Consider the following 23,039-nt stretch of genomic DNA (forward strand, 5'->3'; position numbering starts at 1 on the left):
ATTTGCATTTAGCCAGAATTATTACATTTATTATAAAAACTATTATAAACATTAGAGCAGAAGTGGTTCACAGCTTTACAGAAACAAATCTAAGGGAAACAGTGATAGCAGAGGAAACTTAAATCAGCTGTTTTCCCTCTGGACTCTGGTTATAAAACAATGATCTCTGTGTATTAGTTTAACAGAACCAGGAGAGGTTCTGGATCAGTGGAACCGGGTCACACAGAGGAACTTTAAATAGGCCGTTTTTTCTCAGGACTAGTTATAGAAGAATATCTCTGTGTTTTAGTTCAACAGAAGCAGACGCGGTTCTGGATCAGTGGAACCGGGCCGGTTTCCCTCTGGACTCTGGAGTTCCAGTTCGAACACAATGGGAGGAAAGCTGCAGTTTTCCTTCCAGATGACTTCATCTGAAAAACATGGGCGAGCGAGAGACACTGGCGCTCACTGGCTCTCTCTCCTGCCCCGTCTCCATGGTAACTGCCCCCTCCCCCCTGGATGTGGTGGAGAGACTGAGCTCCAGGCTGAGGGCAGAAAGAGAGTTTAACCCTTTGAGGGGCAGCAGAGCTGAAACCTGTTGCTGTCAGAGGGTTCTGGTTATGGGTTCTGGTCCAGTTGTCCGGTCCAGACGTCCCTGTGGGTGAAAGCTGTGTGAACAGATCTGGTGTCCTCAGTGTGTCTCGGGTCGGTCCCGGCGGCAGCAGGGAAGGGGTTAAAGGTGTGGACGTTTCCACAGAGGGAAGTTATCTGGAAAGTTTCCCTCCCAGCAGCCAATCAGAGCGCAGCGCTCTGACTGCAGGCGAACACAGTTTGGGTGTTTTCTCCACTGCAGGAGACTCTGCTTACACCTCCGTCGACATGGTGACCACCGAGTCCCACCAGGACCAGGACCTGATGGTCCCCGCCGACGCTCCGGACCTGAACCTGAACCTGGACTCACAGGGCGAGGAGCAGGCCTCTGGTTCTGCTGCCTTCGACCCGGAGAAGCTGGGTCAGGGTCCAGTCAACGCCATCACGGTTCTGACTCTGCTCGACAAGCTGGTCAACATGCTGGACGCCGTGCAGGACAACCAGAACAAGATGGAGGTGAGTGGACGGGTTCAGGGTCCAGAGTCCAGTTAGAGCAGCTGATTAAACCGGAACCAAACCTGAAGGTGGAGGAACATCTGGGTCAGACCCGGGTTGTGGTTCTGCTCCATGTTCTGACACACCCTCCGAGTGCTCAGCGTTCCTCCTCAGGAATGTGGACGCCACTTCCTGTTGGTGCGGAGCCGAGTTAAGACGTCGGTACCACCTCAGGAACGGACTGGACCTTCTGCAGAACCGCAGCTGTCAGCGGGTCTCCGATGACTGAGAGGGTTTTGTCTGTACTCTGGGTTCTGGGGTGACCCGGTTCTGGGTGTGTTTCAGATGCACCAGGTCCAGATGGAGGGTGTGGTCAGAGGGATCCAGGCGGACATGACCCGGCTGTCCAAGAGTCACAGCCACACGTCCAACACCGTCAGCAAGCTGCTGGACAAGAGCCGCAAGCTGTCCGTGACCATGAAGGAGGTCAGTGAACGCACCGGCACACCTGGAGCACCTGGCGGACCGTCCTTAATGTCCCCCATGTCCCCCATGTCCTCCATGTCCTCCATGTCCCCAATGTCCTCCATGTCCTCCATGTCCTCCATGTCCTCCATGTCGTGTCTCTGCAGGTCCGGGAGAGGATGGAGCGTCAGGGCGCCCAGGTCAGGAAGCTGGAGGCGAACCACGCCCACCTGATCAGCAGGAACAACTTCAAGGTGCTCATCTTCCAGGTAGGTGTAAAGTCATCAGATGCATGCTGGGAAATGTGGTCCCACGGAGGGCTGCCTGGCTGTTCTTCAGCCACTAACCTTATTTGGATATGAGCTGCTGTGGGAGCCGACCTGGAAAATCTTCAGAGGGGGCTGTGGTTGTCATGGTAACAGAGTTGTTATGAGCTGAAACCACAACTTGCTGGTCCAGCTGTGTGTGGACGAGGCGGAAGGTCAACTCCTCTCCTGTCAGCAACACGCAACATTCCCAGAACATTAGAACATTCCAGCACGCAGCTCCAGTTATGACAGGTAGAAACTAATAATCTGACCAGAACATTCAGAAACACATAAAGGCAGCTACAAAGTCAGCCTTCTGTCACCTGACGCTGTTGTGTTTGATGTTTTAATGTTTTCCTAATAGAAAGCACTTCGAACTGCCATGTTGCTGAAATTGGCACCCAAAGTAAACCTGGTTGATTGATTGATTCCTACAATCCTTCCAAAACATTTCCAGAACCCAATCTGAACATTCCTCTGTCTTTGGGTCAATGTGTGTATTGTGGTTTCCTTGTGTCTCCCTGTTACTGTCCGGTTCTGATCCGATGCCTTGCTCTGTTGCAGGAGGAAAACGAGATCCCGACCAATGTTTTCGTGAAGGAGCCTCCTCCGTTTCCTCGGGATGAGATCCTGGAGGAAGGCGAGCCGTCTGCTCCGGGTGTCAGCGACGGCAGGCAGGACGGGGGCTTCCAGACCATCGACCTGTCGTCTGACGAAGACGTTGGTCTGGAGGCCGACATGGACGAAGAGGAGCCGTGGCCTCAGGATGTGGACAGCATGGATAAGTCCAGAGCGGACAAACTGAAACGGTCCAGCCTGAAGAAGGTAGGAACCACAGGGAGCAGACCTCCAGGTTTTTGATCAGTCAGACAGACGTCATTGTCTCTGTCTCTCTGTAGGTGGACAGCCTGAAGAAAGCCTTTTCCAGACAAAACATCGAGAAGAAGATGAACAAGATCGGGACAAAGATCGTTTCAGCAGAACAACGGGAAAAGATCAAGCAGAGAACCGCCAGCCTGAAGGTCTCCCCTCTGACCTTTGGCATCAAGAAGGTACAGAGACTCGCGCTGGTCACTGGATCATCAGACAGGCTTCGAAAGTCTCAGTTCAGACTAAAGATGTTCTTCTATCCTTCAGTCTCGCAGCAGCTCAGACTCTCAGCCTCCGGAGGCCTCAGGCCAGACCAGGGAGTCCCTCACAGCCGAGGCCGACATCCAGCTGCCCTCACCAGGCGCCGCTGAGCTGGAGCTCCCCTTCACTGAGGTCCACGCCCAGCTGGCCCCTAATGACCAGCAGGGGGTGCTCCAAGACCAGGTGGAAGCGGTAGTGGAGGTCAGGGAGGAAGTGGAGAAGGAGCTGGAGATTGTGGAGGAAGTGAGGGAGGAGGTGAAGAAGGGTTCACTGGTGGTGGAGGCTGACGTGTCGGTGGTCTCTGAGGGACTCAGTGAAGCGTACGCTCTGTCCTCCACCCTCCCTCAGGAGGACGGAGCAGAGGAGAAGGAGGAGAAGGAGGAGGAGGAGTCCTAAGCAGAACATGAGGGTTAGATCAGACCAATCAGAGGGTCCAGACCTTTCTAAAGGAACTCCACTCAGTTCCACTCAGGAACTACCAAAAGGTATTCTGCTTTATTCCTCAAACTTTTCATGAAATGTCAACAATCACATTCTTCCAAAACTTTTCCAACCTTCTCCTCTGATAAACCTTGGGCCTCTCAGAGATCAAACCACCATCAGAGGGCAGAACCTGCGTCAGATTTATTTGATCATAGATGATCAGACCTGATAAGCCCTGATGTTCTCACAGGTTTGAAGTCTACATGATGAAAATCATCTTGAATTCTTCCTATGTGAAACCTGATGGTATGCATGTTGGGATCCAAGGTTCCTATCAGTGTCTGGACTTCAGCCATTCTTCTCATTTTATCATTTTATTTCATTTCCACCAGCAAACCATGAGAACTGTTTGGTCCAACCAGACCAAGAAGCTTGTGGATCATGAAACCAGGGGACCTTGAGGGCAGACTGGGCTCAGGAACCTCCAGGGTTTCCGTCCTCCCTAAGAGTAGACGCTGAATCTGCAGGTTCCTGTGAGAATCCATCCAGTGTGTTTGATTCAAACCCATTGGAATCAAATCAAAACCCTTCAGTGGTCCTTGTTTCATATTTTCCAGAGTTCCTCAAACATCCCAACCTTTTTAAATGTGTCCTGATAACTGAACCCCGTCTCTCAGAGGTTCTTCTGATGATCTCCAGTCTGACCAGGTCTCATTCATTGTTCTATGATGTTCCTAGAGGAACACCCTCTGCGGATGATCCAAGTTTTTTTTAATGTTTTGACATTCCAAGGAGTTTTCTCTGTATTCCTTGCATTTCTCTAGAAGTTTCCGCAACATTCTGTCACAGCTCCTGAAAGTCTCTGCCAGACTTTCAACAACGTTCCAGTGTCTCCCCAGTGCTCCCATAATGCTCTCTGCCTTACCGTTGAGTCGTCGTCCCTCCTTCTCCTCATGTTCCACCAGTGTTTGTTGTCCAGATCCTGAGTACAGAAGTCCTGCTTCAGATTCATCATACTCCTGATTTTCCATTCACCAGTTTTCAGTGGTTCTGTTGATATTCTAGAGAAAGTCATAATGTCACATTATTGATAACCTTTGTGATTCCAACTGATTGATTGATCTAAAATGGGTCATTTTTTGTTTGTTCTGCCAAAGATTATTTCCTTCTGCATCTCATCTCAGGTGTTGATGGAACATTTCTTGTCCTAAAGTTTCCAGACTGTCTGAATCGTGGTTTATGTCTTTAGTTTTGCTTCTGAGCTGCTTTGCCTCTCTGAAGGCCACCTGCTGATAGATTGTTGTAAATATTGTTACACTTTTTCTGTTCTCTGCTATAAAAGTTTTAACTCTGTAGGTCAGAGGACACTCTTTCCTCACCAGATAATAAACATCATGGTGCATTTCACCTTATCAATGCTTGTATAAATTCTTTTTTCCCACAAAACTCTGTAGTCAATAAACTATCACACACACACACACACACACACACACACGAGTGTTTCCTGTCTCTGATGTTCTGGAACCGTTGTCATGTTGTCAGAATCAGAGGAACATCTGTGATCAACCAGAACCAGGTAGATCTGAGCGTCTATGTGGAGAAACTCTAGGTCTGGTTTTAGTCTGTGTTTGGTTCACGGCCCTCATGTGGGAGAGACAGGAAGTGGGGTGGTCTCCTCAGCAGCCAATGACAGAACAGGGTTGGTGATATCAAACAGAAGGACCAATCAGAGTGAGTGGGACGGTCCAGAATTGGGTCCAGTCCCTGCACAGTAAGATTAGAAGGTCCAACTGAACTGAAGTATTTGTGCAGCTTACAAGGTACTGAGTATTTCCTGTGAAGTACTCAGTGTGGTTCCGGTACCATGGACTCTGAGGTTCCCCCCACGCTCTCTCTCGTCTCTGTGTTGTCTCTGCTGGGCTGCAGCCTCCAGCTGCTGGTGGCTGCCCTCCTCACACACAGGTATGGTGGGCGGAGCTCCAAGACGGACTGGTGGATCCTGCTGTGGCTGTTCTATGATGTCATCGTCCACCTGACGCTGGTAGGAGTTTCTTCTCGTTTAGCCACTTTCTGCTGTTAGCTCTGAGTGTCATCCTTCCTCCACCACTTCAGGAACTGACCTTTGAACTGTCTAAGTATTGTCCTCTACTTGGGATCAATGTTTACTATTCTTTGGGTTCTTCTTGTCTTCCTCCACTGACGCCACAGTACTGTACTTGTGTTGTTCGTTTTGTTTTATGGGTTTCTGGACTGCTTTTGAAGATTTCACTGTTTTCCAGATATTTAGGGTTCATTCACACCAACCCTGGTTTAGTTCACTTTAATCCAACTCCAGTCCATTTGCCTAGAAAGTCTGGTTTGTTTGGGGCGGTGTGAACGCGTAATCAAACTCTGGTCCTCCAAACTTCAGTATGAGTTCAGTTGAAAATGCCTATATGAACGCCAAGCAGACGGGAGACCACTCCAAAGCAGGAAGTAGACTACAGTGCAGGGTATTATGGGTAAATAAAAACAAATCAAATGAGTTAGCATAGCGCTAGCGGGAGAAAATCTTGTGGTTTTTAGCCAAAGAAAAAGGAAAAATCCTCCAACAGCTAAAATATGACACAACTCCATTTTTGTTTAAATTTGATGAAGAAGGAAGTTGCGCTCAGTGTCTTCTTCAGACGTTTCTGTGTGGTTCTCTTTAGTGGTTTTTGGTGCAGCGCCCCCACAGGCCAGGAGGGGAACAGGTTTTTCAAAGTTTGGTTGGTTTGAGAAAGAGAACTGCAGCAACTAAAAATGTAACAAATGTTGTTGTTTTGGTCTCTAATCAAACAGAGGCTACCGAACTATCAAGTGTGAAAACACCCATTGATCTTTTGGTTTTTTTGTGCCACACTGTTCAGCTGGACAGAAACATCTGGACTGAACATCAAATATTAAAACAGCATCTCTAAATCGATTGTTGGGTAAAAGCTACTCTATCTTGTCCTGAAGGATCAGACAGTCGTCTCTTCATCAGTGTTGGGTTAGTGCAGCTGCCTTTGTCCAGGCTGACTGTCCCTTTTGTCCTCAGGAGGGTCCGTTTGTTTACATGTCTCTGGTTGGGACAGTGGAGACATCTGAAGGTCCTCTGGCTGAACTCTGTGAGTTTTGTTACTGTCTTGTACTGCTTTGTATTTCTGTGTCATATTGTTACTCACACATAGCAGCAAATGGCATCTTTAGTGTTTCTAAGCTTCACCCATCAACCAATCAGAGAGCTGCCTCTGACCTGAATCCAGACAAACATCGAAGGCCCTTCATCACCTTCTGTCTTACTCTACAGTACCAATGCTCGTTCTGGAGACTGAAGAGTATTATTTTACATCTGAATCAGTTTTTCAGTCCTTCAACATACTTGAAGGTTTTTTGCATGGTTTAACATTGTGTCAGCTCTGCTCTGGATAAATACCTGTCTCACCTGTAGGGAAGGAGTACGGTAAAGCAGACAGTCGCTGGTTGGTTTCTGATCCAAACATCGTCTCCCTGGAGATTCTGACGGTGGTTCTGGACTCTCTGCTAGCTCTGCTGCTGATACATGCAGTGCTCAGTGACAAGTACTACAGGTAATAAAGTACAAAATGCACTACCCATACAACTCAGGTATTACATGTTACAAGGTATAGAATCAAAGTACTGCAGAGTATGCTAATGAAGTACCACAGGTACTACTACAGTACATCCAGTGCTGCTAAAACCTGTTAGACTGGTTTTTATTCTTTGGTTTTCAGATTAAATTGAGCCCTGAAACATTTTATTATCAGATTTTACCATGTTGACGTCTATTCTGTTTCCTTTTCATCCAGTTTTTATTCTTAATGCTTCATGTGGGTCAACCACATGATCTTAACTGGGCCGTTAAATCAGTCTGATTCTGACCAGTCGGCCACATGAGGACCTGTATCAGCTCGTAGTGATGGACATGTACTGACCCTGAAACGTGTTTCAGACACTTCCTGCAGATCACACTGAGCGTGTGCGAGCTGTACGGCGGCTGGATGACCTTCTGTCCTGATTGGCTGCTGGGCAGTCCTCACCTGGACACGTCCAACCCGCTCTACCTGTGGGTCTACCTGGTCTTCTTTAATGGACTCTGGGTCCTGGTCCCGGTTCTGCTCCTGGTCCAGTCCTGGTTGTGTCTCCAGAGTCTTCATGCAGTGAAAGAAGACAGAAGGACGGCCCAGAAGAAGAAGAAGCTGTAGACGATGATCTACAGCCTTTCACTGTTTGAGCTCATCGTTTTCTCAGACTGGTGACAGAAATTATTTTGTAGCAGGAAGGAACAAATCACAGCTGGATCATCACTAAAACTTTTATTAATCTGTATAAATAAAATCCTGAGGTTAAACGAATTTCTGTCTGTAGATGTGGATTTCCTCTCAGCTCCTCTTGATCAGTTTGTTGACCGTCAGGAAGGCCTGTTGCAGCCCCAGCCCCTGGGTGGCGCTGCAGGCCTGGATCTCCCACACTCTGTCTGTGAAACTGTTCAGGTTCAACTTGTTGGACACCTGAGGAGAAGATTAGACTCTTTATTTTCAGGGACCTAAACGACTGAATCCTGATTTATCCTCTTAGTTCTGTTGATGATCTCAGTGTCCGCCGTCTGAAGTGTCCCTACCTCCCGTATGGTCATGCTGTTGGGCAGATCCTTCTTGTTGGCCAGAACCATCAGAGGAACTCCCCGCAGCCTCTCGTCGCTCAGGATGCTCTTCAGAGCTTTCTGCGCCTCTGGCATGCGACCCGCATCGGTGCTGTCCACCACGAACACCAACGCCTTGCACTCGTCCAGGTAGTACCTGCAGGACATCCGTTATTCCTTTGGCCGGTTGCCAGGGCGACACACCTACCGGGTGTTGTTTACTCACTGCCAGTTTTGTCTCATGCTCTTCTGTCCACCAATGTCCCACAACGTCAGAGACGACTGCTTGTTCAGCTCCAGCGTTCCCACGTTGAAGCCCACGGTCGGCGAGGTGTTGACCGTCTGAGAAGGTAAACAGTTTCATGAGAACACCTGAGGGCTGCTGACCCTCACAGTGTTCTGACACTCACCTGTCCGGTCAGGATCTGGGCCAACAGGGTGGACTTCCCCGCAGAGTCCAGACCCATGATCAACACCTGGACAGAGGAGGACAGGCTTCAGGTTAACACTCAGCTGGTTCTGGTGCTGAAGAAATCCAGATGGCTAAAGTCTTCTAGTCTGGATCCCAGAGGAGATTTAGACCAGAACCAGAACCAGAACCAGAGGAGTTCCACCTTTCAGGATCATGAGATGGTTTATCAATTGGAAAGAAAAGGAGAAGAAGAACTGTTCCTCTGTGAACTATCAGAGCTGGATAATTAATCAATAACAATAAATATCACAATAGACATCAGATCCAGAACCACAAAGCATTATGGGTGATGTAGGCAGAGGAAAGGCTGTAGCTACTCAACCTTTCACCTTAGTTAAGATATGCTGGTGGCATCAAGAACAAAACAAAGTCTCAGACGTTGGCTGTATTAAAGGAAAGAAATGTTTTTAGTCGATTCTCTGCAATGAATGAAAGAATTGAATTGAAAAACTTTTTGTGTTTTCAGCCACGTCTGGTTCTGAGTAGAGAGTCTCTGGATGTTTGTGATCTACTAAGATCTGAAAACAAAACATGACTAATAAAAGAAAACACTACGTACAATGCTGCAGTTAAGAAGATATAAATTAGTCATTGGAAACCCGCCCTTCAAAAATAATAATAAGTGTTTTTCTGCTTCGGTTCATTTGTGATCAATGGACCGCGCAAAATTACTTCAAGGGCCACAAATGGCCCCTGAACCGCACTTTGGTTCCTTTAATGGTAAATTAAATGTGGACCATCAAACTCCCTGAAAACCTGAGATGTTCAGAACCTGTTGGTTCCTTTAAATCAGGACTGGAAACATTTCTGGGTTCCAGCAGCTCTGGATCAGAACCGGACGAGGAAACGTTCAAAACGTTTGATTCTTTCAGGTCTTGTTTTCTTCTTCTGGTCTTCTCTTTGACATCCTGTAAGGATGAACGTCCATCAGTCTGGTCCTCCTGGTGGAGCGGGCCCAGAGGTTCTGGACAGGCGGTAAGTGGTCGTGTCCCTGAGCTTTGAGGTATTCCTAACTCCTGACCAGCAGAGGTGAGCTTAATGGAACCACCTGGTTTATTAAACCAGCTCCATTTAATGAAGCTGGTTCTGGTTCTGGCCTAGATGAAGGTTAGAACGGGATCCAACAGTCAGCAAAAGAGAGGAAAATAAGGGACTCACCTGAGGGCAGGTGGATCTGCCCTGACCCATCACTCTGCAGCTCTGGAATCAGTCTGACTGGATCTCTGGTGGCCTTCAGGTGCAGCCGACCTTCTCTGAATGACAGCCAATAGCAGCCCTCGCTGCTGCCCATGTGACCATTAGGCAGATCTGACTGCATTCCTGTTCTGACACACCTGGCCTGCTGAGGAGTCAGCAACAGGTGAGAGCGGCTGAGCAGGAAGTCGTGTCGCCATGTTGATGATAAATATGGAAATCAGGCTGTCAAAGAAAACCTGTTTTCTGCTGCGTCTGTAATAATCATTCCATGAATCATTGAAGAGAAAACTGTGAACTATCGTCATATCGCGGTTCACCTTTCACGGTCTCACTGCTTCACGGATTTGCATCATGCATTGTGTTCTGCATTCTGATTGGCTAAACAGTCTCTCCGCTTCTTCTCTACCTGTGTGTCAACAACGTTGCAGTTTAATATGTTCACATATGTAAAACAGCTTGCCATACTTAACATAATCGATGGTGGCATGTCGGTTTATAAGAATCTTTTTGTCCAGAAGTAAAAAGAGCGACAACAACCACCGATAACTATGTTCTTCTCTCGTAGAAACCCACCTGCACCGCGGGCTTTAGAAGAAAAAAAACGCTACAGAGCGAAGTCAGGCTGCAGCGGCTCAGTCAGAAGAGCAGTGAAATACACGATAGTCACTATTTGTCCTACTGTACTTTGTTTTGTTTTATTTCATAATCATTTTTCATTTTCTCCCGTTCTAATCCAATAACTCAGGTCGCGGTGGGGCGACGCTGATCTCCGCAATTGGGGCACTGGAATCTGCCTTCAGTTCATATTGATGATTAAAATTATTATTTTACAGTACAGTAGTTATTTGTAAAAAAAAAAAAAAAAGTTTATACAGTACTTTTTATTTGTTAAACAAATGTTTGGGCCTGTAAAAAGGTTTTGTTCTTTGGTTTCAATGTATTATGGAGTATTTTATTGTATAATAATTGTAAAAAAAAAAAAGTTATTACTTAGCGGATTTCGCCTATCACGGTTCTTTTTGGAACGTAACCCCTGCGAAAAACGAGGGTTCACTGTACCTCATAGCATTTGCTTCAGTCTTAGGCAGTTCTTCCTTCCACTTAATTTCCCACTGAGTTGGATACTGAGACTGGCCTCCAGGTGTTGCTGTCTGCATGTGGAGGGTTTAAATAATTTTAATGGGTTTTATGTGATATTATAAACTTATTTAGGAGTTTTATTCTCTCTGGAGCCACCAGAATAAATCTGTGACATGAATAAAATATATTGTAATTTATGGAAGACCCTGCTGGACCCCTGAAGGAGGAGGAGCAGAATCCACTGAGGAGGAGTCAGGTCCGGCTATAAATCCTCCTCCCTCCTCTGACTCCTTCCTTCTTCCTCCGGCTGCTCCTTCCTTCTTCTCTGGTTCTTCAGCTCCGTCATGGGCTTCGGCGACCTGAAATCAGCCTCCGGACTCAAAGTCCTCAACGACTTCCTGTCGGACCGGAGCTACATCGAAGGGTGAGTCCAGCAGAACCCGGCAGAACCTCCCGGTAGAATCTCCTGCAGGGTTCAGCGAGGCTGCCGCCATGTTGGCTCAGCTCGTGGCTAACAGTTAGCTTCAGTTCCGGCGGTAAATTAAGCTACATTAGCGCTCCATGGAGCCGGAAGTGTTTATGGTTTTATATAAACGTATGAAAGCTGATGGCAGATTAATGGACTTCATAGTTTCGAACAAAATATTCGGTTTATTTGGGTTTAATGTGGCGCACTGTGCGGTCACATGGTGCTAACAGCCTCTCTGCGGCTGCGCAGTGGCTGCTGTAGGTTCTGGACGCTCATCCTGGACCTAAAGTCGGTTCTAAACTCAGAACCAGAGACATTAGAAACAAGCTTAGGAGTTGTAATATGACTGAGACTACAAATCGGGTCTAAGTCTAGAATCTGGTTCTGGTCCATTAATCCTCTCCAGTCCAGGTTAACCAAGCCTAAGTGGTCCAGTGGTCCAGGTCTGGACCCCAATAAAACTGGGAAATGCAACGTTAGAGATCAGCTGACTCATCTGTAACCATGGTAACCCTGTCCCCCACAGGTTTGTCCCCTCTCAGGCTGACGTGGCGGTCTTTGAGGTCCTCTCGGCCCCGCCCCCAGCAGACCTGTGCCACGCCCTGCGGTGGTACAACCACATCAAGTCGTACCAGAGCCAGAAGAACAGGTGAGCCCGCCCCCATCGTCGTCGTCATCCTCGGGTCAGAGTGCACAGGTGTGACCAACGCTTCGTGGCTGTCAGCCTCCCAGGTGTGAAGAGACCTCTGGGGCAGTACGGCCCTGTGGGAGTGGCCGACGCCACCTCAGGCTCCGCCCCCGCCGCCTCCAAAGACGACGACGATGACGACATCGACCTGTTTGGTTCTGACGAGGAGGTGAGGACGCTGTGATGTCACGGTGAGGTCACAGGTGAGCTCAGGTTTGGAGTTCAACTCTGATCTTTGCCTTTCAGGAAGACACTGAGGCGACCAAGCTGAAGGAGCAGCGCCTGGCCGAGTACGCCGCCAAGAAAGCAAAAAGTACGTCACTCAACCAATCACAGGACACCTCACTGATCACATGACTGGTGAGGCGTCATCACCATCCACCCATGTGGCTCTGAATGATGAGTAACCAATTACCATCTTTCGGCTGACTGCCTGATGGACAGCTGTTTACCTGACGAGTCTCCACCAATCAGAGAGCAGCCTGGTGGGGTTTCCTTAGCAACTGATTTTTATGTCTGTCTCCTTCAACTAGAGCCCGCTCTCATCGCTAAATCGTCGCTTCTATTGGACGTGAAGCCATGGGACGATGAGACGGACATGGCCAAGCTGGAGGAGTGTGTCCGCAGCATCGAGATGGACGGGCTGGTCTGGGGACAATGTAAGAGGACACACACTGTACTGGGACCAGTACCTCCAACCCAGTACCACACAGTACCCAGACTAGGTGTAGCTACTCTGCACAGCTGATGATCCATCTCACCATCTTTCGGCTGAAGACTGATGGACACTCTTTGATCTGACCACTGCAGAAACTGATCACATTGATCCATTAAACGTTAAACTGTTTTATTGACGGGTAATAACCAACCCATGGTGTGATCTGTGCAGCCAAGCTGGTCCCAGTGGGCTACGGCATCAAGAAGCTCCAGATCAGCTGCGTGGTGGAAGACGACAAGGTGAGATGCTTGCAGCTCGTCGCCTGGTTGGTTCTGAGTGTCTTCCTGAGGTCTGACCGAATATTTCCTGCTGCAGGTGGGCACAGACATCCTGGAGGAGAAGATCACAGCCTTCGAGGACTTTGTCCAGTCCATGGATGTAGCAGCTTTCAATAAGATCTGAGTTAATCATGTTTAATAAAAAGCACTTGGCATAAAACAGCTGTTGAGTCTTTAATCTCAGGGGAAATATTTACTCCAGCTTTAAAATTGAAACAATGATGGTTGAAACACTTACATTTATAAATATTACATTTCTCCAGTTTAATATGAATGATGAAGTGACTTTATCACCTTAAGTTCAGGTGTGTTTCGTGCTTAACTCTTGAGGCTGCAGTTCCTCTATCTGGCCGCTAGTGGCGACGCAGTTTAAGGAGCTCTGCTCCACATGGAGCAGAAGAAGACTGGACCGGAAACTAAACAGCAGTGGAGCACCGCTCGGCGGAAGAAGATAAATAATCCGTACAAACAGCAACCATCGACCTGCTGCAGGTAAAAGAACCCGACAGTCAGTGATTCTAGGCGGCAGTGACGGGACCGGACCGCCGCTGACGGGTTCCGTGCTGCCGTTAAGCTCAGGAGTTAATCGGCTAACAACATAGCTAACCGGAAGCTGACCGCTTTGACACGTCAGCATCTTTGTTGTCACGGTTCAAAACGACCCGGGTTAGTCCCTCGTTGGACCCAGAATACGGAACCGAGACTTTAATTGACTAGACATGGGTTACTATTTCAGCAAGAAGTGCAAGCTGATTGGTTCGAAATACATAGAGCTAAACTATGATTGGTTAGAAGGAAATCATCTGGCGTATAATTGGTCAGCAGCGAGGAGAGCGGTGCTTTGATTGGATTAGAGTTAGACAGGTAACTGAAAACTCAGTAGCGGCAGGTGTTAATCCAGGCTGAATAATCCATGTTACCATAGTGATATGTATCGGAACCGGGTCCAGTGTAAAGAACCTCCTGAGCTCTTTTAGGAGGTAACTGTTCTGCTGCAGATCAGGGTCCACCAGAACAGTTCGGATGGATTTGACGTCACGCCGGGCTTAAACACAGTTCTAAGAAGGTGCAGAGGCAGCATCACCATAGCAACCAGTGTGGCGTCTGCTTCCCTTTCAGGCTCATGGACTCTGGAGCTCCCGCCTCGTTGCTGTTAGTTACAGCATGGAGCGCTCTGATTGGACAGACCCTTTGACTGCGCCACCTCCAGGTGAGTGGATGTGTGGATGTGTGTGTTCACCATGTGCAGGTGTGTTATTAGGCGTGTGTGTTCCAGGTGTGCCGTCAGGATGTCTGATGAAGGTAACCAGAAGGAGGCAGAGCCTCCCAGCAGGTGAGCTTACCTGTTAGCTCTTCTGGTAACCAATCAGAGACAGTCATCAGTAAAGGTGAGCTGTAGGTGTTGTCTGTCTGGCAGGATGTGGGCGGGGCCAGAGCCCGGTCCATCCAGGTGTGAGCCCAGCAGGCAGGGTTACTGTGGTTACTGTAGAGTCCTCTACACCAGCCTGGACCAGGTACGGGAACGCCTGAGTTTAGACCGAGTCCGGCCTCACTCCGGCTCCTGATGACATCATCACCATGTGTCCCACACAGCACCTGTCCAGCCTCAGACACCTGGATTCTGTCCGGGCGTCCGCCAGAGGCTCCGCCCCTGTGTCCATTGCCAGGGGCAACCAGAGCAGGCTGACGCTGCTGGAGCGCTTCCTGCGGGACGTCCAGGAGCACCACCCGCATCGCTATGGCGACACCAGGTAAGCAAAAGAAACAGCTCCACTAACGCAACAGCACAGCTGTTGCTATGGGTAACCTGTCCGTCTGGGTTCGCCAGGCCATCCCACGCCGACCTGCCGTCTGTCTCCGCCCCCCCGCTGCCGAAGGCGGAGCTTGATGAACTCTGTTCCTCCGACGGAGACGGCCAGTCGCTAGGCACTCGAGAACACCTGCCCAGCTCTGATGACGCGTCCTGTCAGCCAGCCAATCAGGAAACAGAACATAGCTTCCATAGCCAATCAGACGGCCAGCACAGGCAGGACGAAGGACAGGCCTCTCCTCCGCCCCGTTGCACAAACACCCCGCCCCCTCAGCCTCAGGCTACGCCCCCTCCGCACCAAACCACGCCCCCTCAGGCTCAGGCTCCGCCCGCTGTCCACAGAAAAGCCCACAGGAAGACCAACCGGAGGAAACCCAGTGACTCTTCATCCTCCACTCAGGCCCCCCGGGGCCCGGCTCAGCTGGACCCGAACACCAGCCAGAAGCTCCAGGCTCCTGCAGAGGCAAAGATCCAAACTGCATCTGGACCAAGGGCCCAGTTCTGCTCAGACCTGAGGCCCCATAGGCCCTTTGTGAGTTGGCAGAGGGAGAGGAGGGCGGTCCAGAAGGCGGAGGCGTTCTCCGCCCACAGCGACTCGGTGGAGCAGACCATTGAAGAGGTCGGTGGTTCACCCAGGGTTTTTCACAGTGGGGGCCTCCAGGGGGCGCTAGAGAGGTGGAGGGAAGGTGATGAAAACAATGGAATCTAATAAATGTAATTTAAAAAAAATATAAATAGCTGAACATCAGATTAATAAAGTAATTTCCACCAAGGTATGAGGCATTTATGCTAAATGAATAATAAATAGAAGTGAAAATATATTAATTAAATGTTTGTTTCGTGTTCTGGAGCATTGTCTGTGGGTGTGCAGAGCTGGGGTTAACCAGCCAATCAGACGCAGAGCTGATGTCACCTGACCTGTCCCCTCTGAACCCTCCCAGGTGATCCAGATGTGCTGCTACAGCGTCACTTCACCTCACCACCAGCAGGAGGAGACAGAGAGCCTCCATCTCAGCCTTCCTGTCTCCATGGAAACGCAGAGTGAGGACTGGGACAAACCTGTACAGGTATGTATAGAGGTCTGGGGCTGGTTCTGTTTCTCCAGGTTCTGACTGTGATTCTGCTCAGCAGGCGGTTTTCCAGAGAGCTGACCCACCTGTCCAGGTGAGCCAGACAGAGGGGCGGGACCTGGGCCGCCTCATGGACGTCCAGGTGGACATGGAGGACCAGGTGTACTCCAGCCAGCTGGACTGCGCCCTGCTGGGCGGGGCGGTCCAGCAGGACCAGGGCTTCTGGGATGTCCCCATAGAGGACGTCCTGCCGGTCCCACAGCATATCCCAGAATCCTTCAGGGGGAAGACCTGGACCCAGATCGAGCAGGAGGACGAGGCCCGCGTGGAGAGGCTGGTCCAGCAGTTCAGACGGGGCAGATTCATCTGCTACTTTGACACAGAGTCGCTGGCCAGGTAACAACACCTGTTCACCTGTTAACTCACCTGATGAAAGGTGAACATCTTTACATTCGTTCCTAAGTGTTAGCTTTTCAGCTCACCTGTTCTCAGGTAAACAGGTGTGTGTGGTCATCTACTGGTCTAAACATTTAATCTGGAGCAGTTCATTAGTCTGAGATGAGGTAGTCATCTCAGATGATTCGTTAATATCAGGTAATCTCAGGTGATCTCAGGTAATCTCAGGTGATCTGTTTTCCTCAGGTTTGGCAGGAGGAGAAGGAAGAAGGCCCTTCAGGCCCAGGAGGCGGAGCCAGACACAGGTGTTCTACCCTTGGTGGACCAGGATGATGATGACTCTGCTTGTGTCAGGATGAGGAAGAGGAGGCGGAGCTTCAGAGTGGCGTCCAGGTGTCAGGTGAGCAGGACGGGGTTGTGTCTGATTTTCTCTCCTGGAAACAAACGCCTCACCTGGTTTTGTCCTTTCAGGTGGTCAAAGTGAGTCACGGCACTCAGACGCTACGATTGGTTATCCCGACTGTCCATCAGTTGTCCTCAGAGGCTCCGCCCACCAGCCTCCCTGCAGCCAATGAGAGAACCCCTGAGTCGCAGGCGTGGCATTCGCTGCCTGCGTGTTACTCCAGCATCGTTACTCCTGTCCAGCCCCGCACCTCGCTGGTCTACCTGCTCTGCTCCCCGTCCTGCTCTGCTGGCGCCACACCTGGAGACTCCGCCCCCAAGCGCTGCAGAAGGAGGCGGCGACCTGTTGACCTGCAGAGGCTAAAGGTCAAGTATAAAAGACTTCCTGTTAAGTTCTACGAGCCAGGGACCAATCAGATCCTCAGAAACCCTCCACAGACTTTACTGAGACCCAGAGGCCCTGCCCCCTCCGGCCAGCCGCCGCCGTGCGTCCGTCAGCTGTTCCGGAGTCTGAGTCCTGACCTCAACATGGACCGCCGGCCGGGGGAGGGGCCTAAAGGCGACGCGGCTCTGATGAGCGCGCTCAGTGCAGACTCTGGGACAGAGACGGTCAGGAGGACAGGAAGGGTTCCTCGGACTCCGCCCACCGAGAGAGTGAGGGGCGGCAGGCCACGCCCCCCATCCTCCCAACGAAGGACCAGGATTCAAGCCCCGCCCCCTCCGCCCAGGAGGGAGGGGCTGCGACGAGCAGCACCCAGCAGGAAGCTCCTCAGCTCCACAGGCCACGCCCTCCCGGCTCCCCGCAGGGGGCGGAGCCAGAGGGGGCGCGGCTGTGAGAGGGGGGGCAGGTAGCAGGACGGACTGGAGCCACAAGGACACCGCTACACCTGGACAGGTGTAGACCTTCACCAGGTGTTCACCTGACACTACAGAAAAGTCCACTGTGCAATAAGAAGAAAGATCATTTCCTCTTCGCTGTAAAGAATGGCTGACAAAATAAATTATTTTCTTTATGGTCTGTTTTAATAATTTCATAAGCTAAATGTTTTTACAGAATGGAAACCAGTACAGCTACATGTTTGTTGCCATGGAGACATACTTATTGACATCATTGTTTACTGTTCAGCATTCGGCAGCTCTGTGTCTCCGTACTGTCACCAGTTTAACGGGTGGCCATGTTTTTACCTTTTCTACCTGCGTGTTTAAATGTTGGTCCTGAATAAAACGTTTTCTAAGAGCCACGCCTGCTCAGTTTGTCCTCACAGCGTCCACCAGGCGGGACACCGCGTCCCCCACCTGCTCCGCTGCCGCCGCTAGCTCCGCCCTCACGCTCTCACCTGGAAGCAGACAAACAGCAGCTAACACCTGGCAGGTGAGACAGGTGGTCCACCTGTGGCTCACCTGTCTTCTTCTCTTGTCTCACCTGCATGATTTATCTGATCATTTGTGTCTCACCTGTGTTTCTGTCTCTCATGCCGTCCATCTCCGTCTTCAGTCTGTCCACAGTCTGCTGCAGCAAGACTTCAGGACTACAAGTCCCAGAATCCTCTGCATCTGACAGACGGTTGACATTTCTTTGTAGGCCCGCCTCTTCAGGGTCTCCGTGTTGTCCTATTAGCTGACAGTCTTTTAGTGATTCCTGTCGTCCTATTGGCTGACTGTCTTTTAGTGATTCCTGTCGTCCTATTGGCTGACGGTCCTCTGGTGGTCCCTCCTCCTGTTCATCATGTGACAGACTGGATTTGTGTGGAATTGTGGGAGATGGCGTTTGAGGCTCATTGAGGCTCCATTCGTCCCCATCCTTCATCAGCTCCTCCTCTTCCTCGTCGTCGGTTGGAGGGTCAGAGGTTGGCGTGGCGGTTCCTCCCTTAGTGTGATCCGTGTTGCTGGCGTGTTGTTGAGCCTCCATCTTTCTCAGAGCCTGACGCAGAAGAACCAAGCATAAACTACAGCTCCCATGATGCACCTGTCCCCCAGCTGCTGGTCACAGCTACCTGGTTGAGCATGTCTTGCAGCCTTTCGTTGTGCTGCCTCATCGTTTCCATGGTGACCTCCATCTCAGAGCAGCGGTCCTCCAGGATGCCCTGGTCTGATTGGACGGTGAGGCGCCACGCCCCCAGCTGCTGCTCCAGCAACCTGTGGGACCAGTTCAAACCAGTTAGACCTTGGTACAGACCATACTGGGACGGTGCTGGTTCCAGCCTCACCACTTATCTCTCTGCAGGTTCCTGACTTCAGTCAGCAGCGCCGCCCCCTGCAGGATGGACACGTCATTACACCGCCTGTGTGTAATGACGTGTCACCTGGAGCCACCTCACCTGCTGGGGGGGCGGAGCCTCATCCGTCTGCAGAGACTTGGATGAGGACAGAGGAGGAGACGCCTGCACTGCGGCGTCCCGGGCCTCCTCTTCATCACAGGAGGAAGAGCGCGCCGAGGCAGCCGGTAGCGTCGCAGCATCAGAGGTGGGCGGAGCTCTGCAGGCAGAACATTTCAACACCGGACCACACAGGTTCACCTTGCAGCGCTCTCTCACCTGTTCTGGGTCTCTGCTGGCTCCGCCCACGTCAGGACACTCGTCCTATCAGCTTCTCTGTGAGTGTGTCGCCGTGGCAACAGGGCATGACGAGCATTGTGCACCAAGGAGGACAGAGACTCTCTCCAGGTGGGCTAATTACAGAAACAAAGGTGGATCACTTTAACTTTACCTGTCTGACCTCACCTGTCTGACCTCACCTGACTGACCTCACCTGTCTGACCTCACCTGAGTGCAGAACTCGACCACTGGGTGGTGTGTTTTGTGCTTCCTGGTCTGCCGGCCGTCTAGGAAGCAGTCCTGACACACCTGGACGTTCACACACTTCCTGCAGCGATACCTGAGCACAGACATGAAGCGGTTCTGGACTCAGTCTCACCTGAGCGACTCTCAGTCCTCACCTGGTCCAGCCGATCAGACTCACCTGAGCCCGGCGATGGGGAAGGCCTTACAGGTGTGGCAGCGGACGGCGTGGCTCACCTTCTGACTGGCCGACAGTCTGTAGAGAGTCGGTAACCATAGCAACAGTCGGGGCTCGCTCTTCAGCCACGAGAGGAGATGTGATTGGCTCACTGCTGGAGCCCCGCCCTGCAGACAGGTGAGGTCAGGTGAGGTCAGGATCACCTGCAGCAAAGCGTTTGTGCGTCCTCACCTGGTTAAAACAGGAAGTGACTGCTGCCTCCACGCTGCCAAACACTTCCTGCTCCTGGACCGCCGCAGGAACCTGAACACTCAGTGGTTAGAGAGCTGGAGCACTGAGGCATGATGGGAAATGTAGTCCTACCTTGCTGAGGTCCTGCAGCAGAGAGCTGAGTGCAGACCTGGTGACGGATCCGGAGCCGTCTCCTGACAGACGAACCAGACCTGCAGGACAGAGCCAGAACCATCCGGGTCCATTTGGTTCTGGATGGTTCTGGTTCATATCAGTATTCTGGTAGATACTCACTCCTGTATTTGGCCAGCAAGCTGTCTGCAGACAGAGTGACCAGAGCGGTCTGCAGAGACCGGGCCGACACCTGACCGGTCCCCTCTCTGAAACACAGCAGGTCCAGAATCAGCCCAGTTGTCTAGAAACCAGAACCGGACCTGTGGCTGATCAAACGGACCGGTCAAACAGCCTGAACAGCAGACTGCCCGTCTCCTCTGAGGCCGCCGCAGTCACTTCCTGGGACGCGCAATTAAACATCCTGTTGAGAACCGCCAACACGCTTTCCCTGTTCAACATGGCGTCACGTCTGGGGTTAGCCCCGCCCACCAGCTGGGAGGCTGCTGGGTTAGCCCCGCCCACCAGCTGGAAGGCTGCTGCGACGTGCTGAATGAAGACGGCGTCCACTGGAACAGAAAGACAGGTCACAAGGTCAACTGATTCATTAATATGAACTGATTCATTCACTGATTTATTAAATTGAACCGATTCCTTCAGTGATTCATTCACTTGAATCAGTTCATGTTGATATGAACTGATTCACTCAGTTCATTAAAGGTGAACTGAACATGTTTAATGAACTGTCACTGAATCATGATGATATTAACTTATGGAACTTTAAAGACTGAATCATTTATGAACTGATTCATTGAACCTGTTGATGAACCAGTCACTTCAAAGTGAACTGACCCATATCAGCAAAGTGAACTAGTTCTGGTTACAATGAACAAGTTCATTCATGACCTGAACACATTCCTTTAAGCATACATGAACGCAGTCAGTCAGTTTAGGAACTGGTTTAACTGAACTGGACTGCTGGTGAACTCTGACTGGTGCAGGTCTGAACTGGGAAGGAACCAGTGAGTCTTACTGTGGCAGAACCTCTGCAGAGATCGGACCTTCATGGCGGTTCTGTAGATGGACAGACGGGCCTCAGTCATGGGTTCTGTTCAGAGAACAAGAAAAGAACTGTTCATATTGGAACTGACTGACTGGACCGATGACATCAGCAGGACCAGGTTCAGCTGGCAGACGAGGTTCAGGGTTCAGACCAGAACCAGAACCTGTCTGGACCTTCCTGGTTCTGAACAGCAAAACGGATCTCACCTGTGCGGCTCGGGTCCATGGAGATCCGGTGGATTCTTTAGATCATCCGCAGAGAATCAAACTCCAGGACTCACTCTGCAGAACCAGCACCGGCTGGGTCGGTTCTGATCCACTTGCCAGAACAGGAGTTCGATCCGTTTTCTTCTGGAGAGATGGAATAACAGAGGCTGATGAATTACACAGAATTATTCTGACCTGAACCCAAGAAACCAGAACCAGACCTGAACCAGAACTGGACCTGAACTGGACCAGAACTGGACCTGAACTGGACCAGACCTGGACCAGACCTGAACCAGAACTGGACCTGAACTGGACCAGAACTGGACCTTCCTTCAGCAGGAGCTGCTGCTCATCAATGATGAATGAAGGCGTCACATTACCTGGCTGCTGTTTCCCACCTGCTGCCTGACAGCCAATCAGCAGCCAGCAGCGCCGACCAATCAGAAGCTGGGAACTGGAGACTCCTGACACGTAAATTCAGACAGAGCTTCAGTTTGACTCTGACCACCAGGGGGCGCCAACACTGGACTACATTTCCACCAAAAGCCTCAGAAATTGTGAGATTAATATTAAAAATGTTCACTTCTTGAAATTTCTTCAAAAGTCTGAACAAGATAAAGGAGTTTGTTTATTATTTAACTTAAAAATGGGAAAAAGAGTTTTAAATGAAATAATCTGCCAGTAGAAGTAGAACTTTTTCATCACTATTAATGATTTATGGAGTTAAGCTGCTCTTACATTTTGCTCAATCGCTTTTCTAGGTTAGTTTTGTTTTGTCTCTACATATTTGAACCAGAGGAACCAGTGGAACCAGAGGAACCAGTGGAACCAGAGGAACCATCTTGTTCCTGCTGAGTGTTTTTGTTTTCTGTTTGGTGGAAACCCTCAGGAGTCGCTGACCTCCACGGACAGAAGGCTCCGCCTCCAGCCGGTCTCTGACCTCCAGCGCTGGCTGTGGGTCGGTTCTGGAGGACCGGTGGGCGCAGCGGCATCATATCGTGGAGCGGATCTGGACGAGGTTCTGAATAAATGTTTGATGAATGGGAACAAGCGTCCTCTGTGGCCGGGAACACGGCCGCCGTTGTTCTCCCCTCACACTGAGCGCGTTGTTCGGCGCCGGGCGGCCGCAGCGGCCGACACCGCAGCTGTCCGGCATCTGGACTGAGCTAAACGGCCGCAGGCGGAGCCGAGGTCCGGTTTCTCCACGGCGCCGTCACAGAGGCACGGCCTGTCCTGAGGATGACCCCGTGACCCCAGGCTGCTGGCGTCTGGCTGTTAAAACATCAACAGAAAGAAAAATTAAACATAACATAATAATAAACACCAAGAAGATAAAACACAAAATAAAACACAAAAAAATAATAAAAACACAAAATAATAAAATGTAAGTATAAATAATGTAACAAAATAAGATCAAATATAAAATAAGTTCATAACAATAACACATATTTATAAATATAACAAAAATGAAACAGAAAATAAAATACATGTAAATATTATATAAAAATAATAAAACATTAAATAATAATCAAAATAAAAGAAACTTACACATAAAAAACTAAATAAAAAAGTGCACTTATAAATAATTTAACATTTTTTTTAATAAAATGTAAAAGTAAAATAGAAAAATAAAGCACAGAAAATGTGTCAAAATGTGATAAAAAACTTATTACAATTAAATAAGACATAAAAATATTAAAAACAATTATAGTTAAAAATAAAAAACAAAAGATATACAAAAAAATAAATCATAAAAATGCACCAAAAAATTCAAATGCATAATAAATGTACACAAAAAGTAGAAAAGCAATAAGAATGTAACACAAATGTAATAAAAC

The 23,039-nt window shown here is 49.7% G+C and overlaps 6 protein-coding genes and 1 long non-coding RNA gene across 11 annotated transcripts; 5 read left to right on the forward strand and 2 right to left on the reverse strand.

The window, feature by feature from the left end:
* Positions 1-520: 520 nt before the first annotated feature.
* Positions 521-4,804, forward strand: cavin2b (caveolae associated protein 2b). The gene is made up of 6 exons (XM_028010678.1): positions 521-1,086; positions 1,411-1,551; positions 1,698-1,799; positions 2,403-2,663; positions 2,738-2,890; positions 2,976-4,804. The coding sequence occupies exons 1-6, from the start codon at positions 859-861 to the stop codon at positions 3,363-3,365; spliced, it is 1,275 nt and encodes a 424-aa protein (XP_027866479.1). The 5' UTR covers positions 521-858; the 3' UTR covers positions 3,366-4,804.
* Positions 4,805-4,917: 113 nt separating this feature from the next.
* Positions 4,918-7,767, forward strand: ebpl (EBP like). Its single transcript, XM_028010752.1, has 4 exons — positions 4,918-5,433; positions 6,451-6,520; positions 6,844-6,982; positions 7,366-7,767. The coding sequence occupies exons 1-4, from the start codon at positions 5,257-5,259 to the stop codon at positions 7,616-7,618; spliced, it is 639 nt and encodes a 212-aa protein (XP_027866553.1). The 5' UTR covers positions 4,918-5,256; the 3' UTR covers positions 7,619-7,767.
* On the reverse strand, positions 7,715-10,030 carry arl11 (ADP-ribosylation factor-like 11). Its single transcript, XM_028010770.1, has 5 exons — positions 9,686-10,030; positions 8,466-8,531; positions 8,282-8,397; positions 8,035-8,212; positions 7,715-7,924 (listed from the first exon to the last, which is right to left on the reverse strand). The coding sequence occupies exons 1-5, from the start codon at positions 9,713-9,715 to the stop codon at positions 7,796-7,798; spliced, it is 519 nt and encodes a 172-aa protein (XP_027866571.1). The 5' UTR covers positions 9,716-10,030; the 3' UTR covers positions 7,715-7,795.
* Positions 10,031-11,048: 1,018 nt separating this feature from the next.
* Positions 11,049-13,117, forward strand: eef1b2 (eukaryotic translation elongation factor 1 beta 2). The gene is made up of 7 exons (XM_028010749.1): positions 11,049-11,228; positions 11,800-11,922; positions 11,998-12,130; positions 12,208-12,274; positions 12,495-12,620; positions 12,851-12,918; positions 12,995-13,117. The coding sequence occupies exons 1-7, from the start codon at positions 11,149-11,151 to the stop codon at positions 13,079-13,081; spliced, it is 684 nt and encodes a 227-aa protein (XP_027866550.1). The 5' UTR covers positions 11,049-11,148; the 3' UTR covers positions 13,082-13,117.
* A 225-nt stretch (positions 13,118-13,342) lies between these two features.
* Positions 13,343-17,872, forward strand: zdbf2 (zinc finger, DBF-type containing 2). 5 transcript variants are annotated; one of them, XM_028010574.1, is made up of 10 exons: positions 13,343-13,449; positions 14,077-14,167; positions 14,234-14,290; positions 14,357-14,471; positions 14,551-14,708; positions 14,786-15,386; positions 15,709-15,834; positions 15,896-16,233; positions 16,480-16,633; positions 16,705-17,872. In XM_028010574.1, exons 3-10 carry the CDS (start codon positions 14,247-14,249, stop codon positions 17,485-17,487), a joined length of 2,319 nt encoding a protein of 772 aa, XP_027866375.1. In that variant the 5' UTR covers positions 13,343-13,449; positions 14,077-14,167; positions 14,234-14,246; the 3' UTR covers positions 17,488-17,872. The 5 variants fall into 5 exon arrangements, with proteins under 5 accessions (XP_027866375.1, XP_027866376.1, XP_027866371.1 ...); XM_028010575.1 differs by having other exon boundaries at positions 14,375-14,471; XM_028010570.1 differs by having other exon boundaries at positions 14,077-14,290.
* Positions 17,857-21,954, reverse strand: dytn (dystrotelin). Its single transcript, XM_028010602.1, has 14 exons — positions 21,202-21,954; positions 20,966-21,040; positions 20,276-20,501; positions 20,116-20,201; positions 19,954-20,033; positions 19,822-19,893; positions 19,594-19,757; positions 19,398-19,509; positions 19,170-19,303; positions 18,954-19,110; positions 18,843-18,889; positions 18,630-18,771; positions 18,091-18,556; positions 17,857-17,972 (listed from the first exon to the last, which is right to left on the reverse strand). Exons 1-14 carry the CDS (start codon positions 21,218-21,220, stop codon positions 17,884-17,886), a joined length of 1,869 nt encoding a protein of 622 aa, XP_027866403.1. The 5' UTR covers positions 21,221-21,954; the 3' UTR covers positions 17,857-17,883.
* Positions 21,581-22,248, forward strand: LOC114140695 (uncharacterized). Its single transcript, XR_003594652.1, has 2 exons — positions 21,581-21,672; positions 21,963-22,248. It is a non-coding gene; the product is annotated as an uncharacterized LOC114140695 (long non-coding RNA).
* The last annotated feature ends 791 nt before the right edge of the window (positions 22,249-23,039 follow it).

Source organism: Xiphophorus couchianus, chromosome 24 (assembly GCF_001444195.1).
Source record: "Xiphophorus couchianus chromosome 24, X_couchianus-1.0, whole genome shotgun sequence".
Taxonomy (NCBI): Eukaryota; Metazoa; Chordata; class Actinopteri; order Cyprinodontiformes; family Poeciliidae; genus Xiphophorus; species Xiphophorus couchianus.

Bases quoted from the DNA above. Each gene is read 5' to 3' on its own strand.
- cavin2b (XM_028010678.1), top strand. From the start codon at position 859: ATGGTGACCACCGAGTCCCACCAGGACCAGGACCTGATGGTCCCCGCC. The intron at 1,800-2,402 runs GTAGGTGTAAAG...GCTCTGTTGCAG, and splicing joins TCAAGGTGCTCATCTTCCAG to GAGGAAAACGAGATCCCGAC. The intron at 2,664-2,737 runs GTAGGAACCACA...GTCTCTCTGTAG, and splicing joins AACGGTCCAGCCTGAAGAAG to GTGGACAGCCTGAAGAAAGC.
- ebpl (XM_028010752.1), top strand. From the start codon at position 5,257: ATGGACTCTGAGGTTCCCCCCACGCTCTCTCTCGTCTCTGTGTTGTCT. The intron at 5,434-6,450 runs GTAGGAGTTTCT...TTTTGTCCTCAG, and splicing joins TCATCGTCCACCTGACGCTG to GAGGGTCCGTTTGTTTACAT. The intron at 6,521-6,843 runs GTGAGTTTTGTT...TCTCACCTGTAG, and splicing joins AGGTCCTCTGGCTGAACTCT to GGAAGGAGTACGGTAAAGCA.
- arl11 (XM_028010770.1), bottom strand. From the start codon at position 9,715: ATGGGTCAGGGCAGATCCACCTGCCCTCAG. The intron at 8,398-8,465 runs GTGAGTGTCAGA...TTACCTTCTCAG, and splicing joins CCCAGATCCTGACCGGACAG to ACGGTCAACACCTCGCCGAC. The intron at 7,925-8,034 runs GTAGGGACACTT...TCTTCTCCTCAG, and splicing joins ACAGCATGACCATACGGGAG to GTGTCCAACAAGTTGAACCT.
- eef1b2 (XM_028010749.1), top strand. From the start codon at position 11,149: ATGGGCTTCGGCGACCTGAAATCAGCCTCCGGACTCAAAGTCCTCAAC. The intron at 12,275-12,494 runs GTACGTCACTCA...TCCTTCAACTAG, and splicing joins CGCCGCCAAGAAAGCAAAAA to AGCCCGCTCTCATCGCTAAA. The intron at 12,919-12,994 runs GTGAGATGCTTG...TTCCTGCTGCAG, and splicing joins GCGTGGTGGAAGACGACAAG to GTGGGCACAGACATCCTGGA.
- zdbf2 (XM_028010570.1), top strand. From the start codon at position 14,184: ATGTGTGTGTTCACCATGTGCAGGTGTGTTATTAGGCGTGTGTGTTCC. The intron at 15,835-15,895 runs GTATGTATAGAG...GATTCTGCTCAG, and splicing joins ACTGGGACAAACCTGTACAG to CAGGCGGTTTTCCAGAGAGC. The intron at 16,234-16,479 runs GTAACAACACCT...TGTTTTCCTCAG, and splicing joins GACACAGAGTCGCTGGCCAG to GTTTGGCAGGAGGAGAAGGA.
- dytn (XM_028010602.1), bottom strand. The intron at 18,772-18,842 runs GTGAGGCTGGAA...CTGGTCCCACAG, and splicing joins AACCTGCAGAGAGATAAGTG to GTTGCTGGAGCAGCAGCTGG. The intron at 18,557-18,629 runs GTAGCTGTGACC...CTTCTGCGTCAG, and splicing joins TGCAAGACATGCTCAACCAG to GCTCTGAGAAAGATGGAGGC.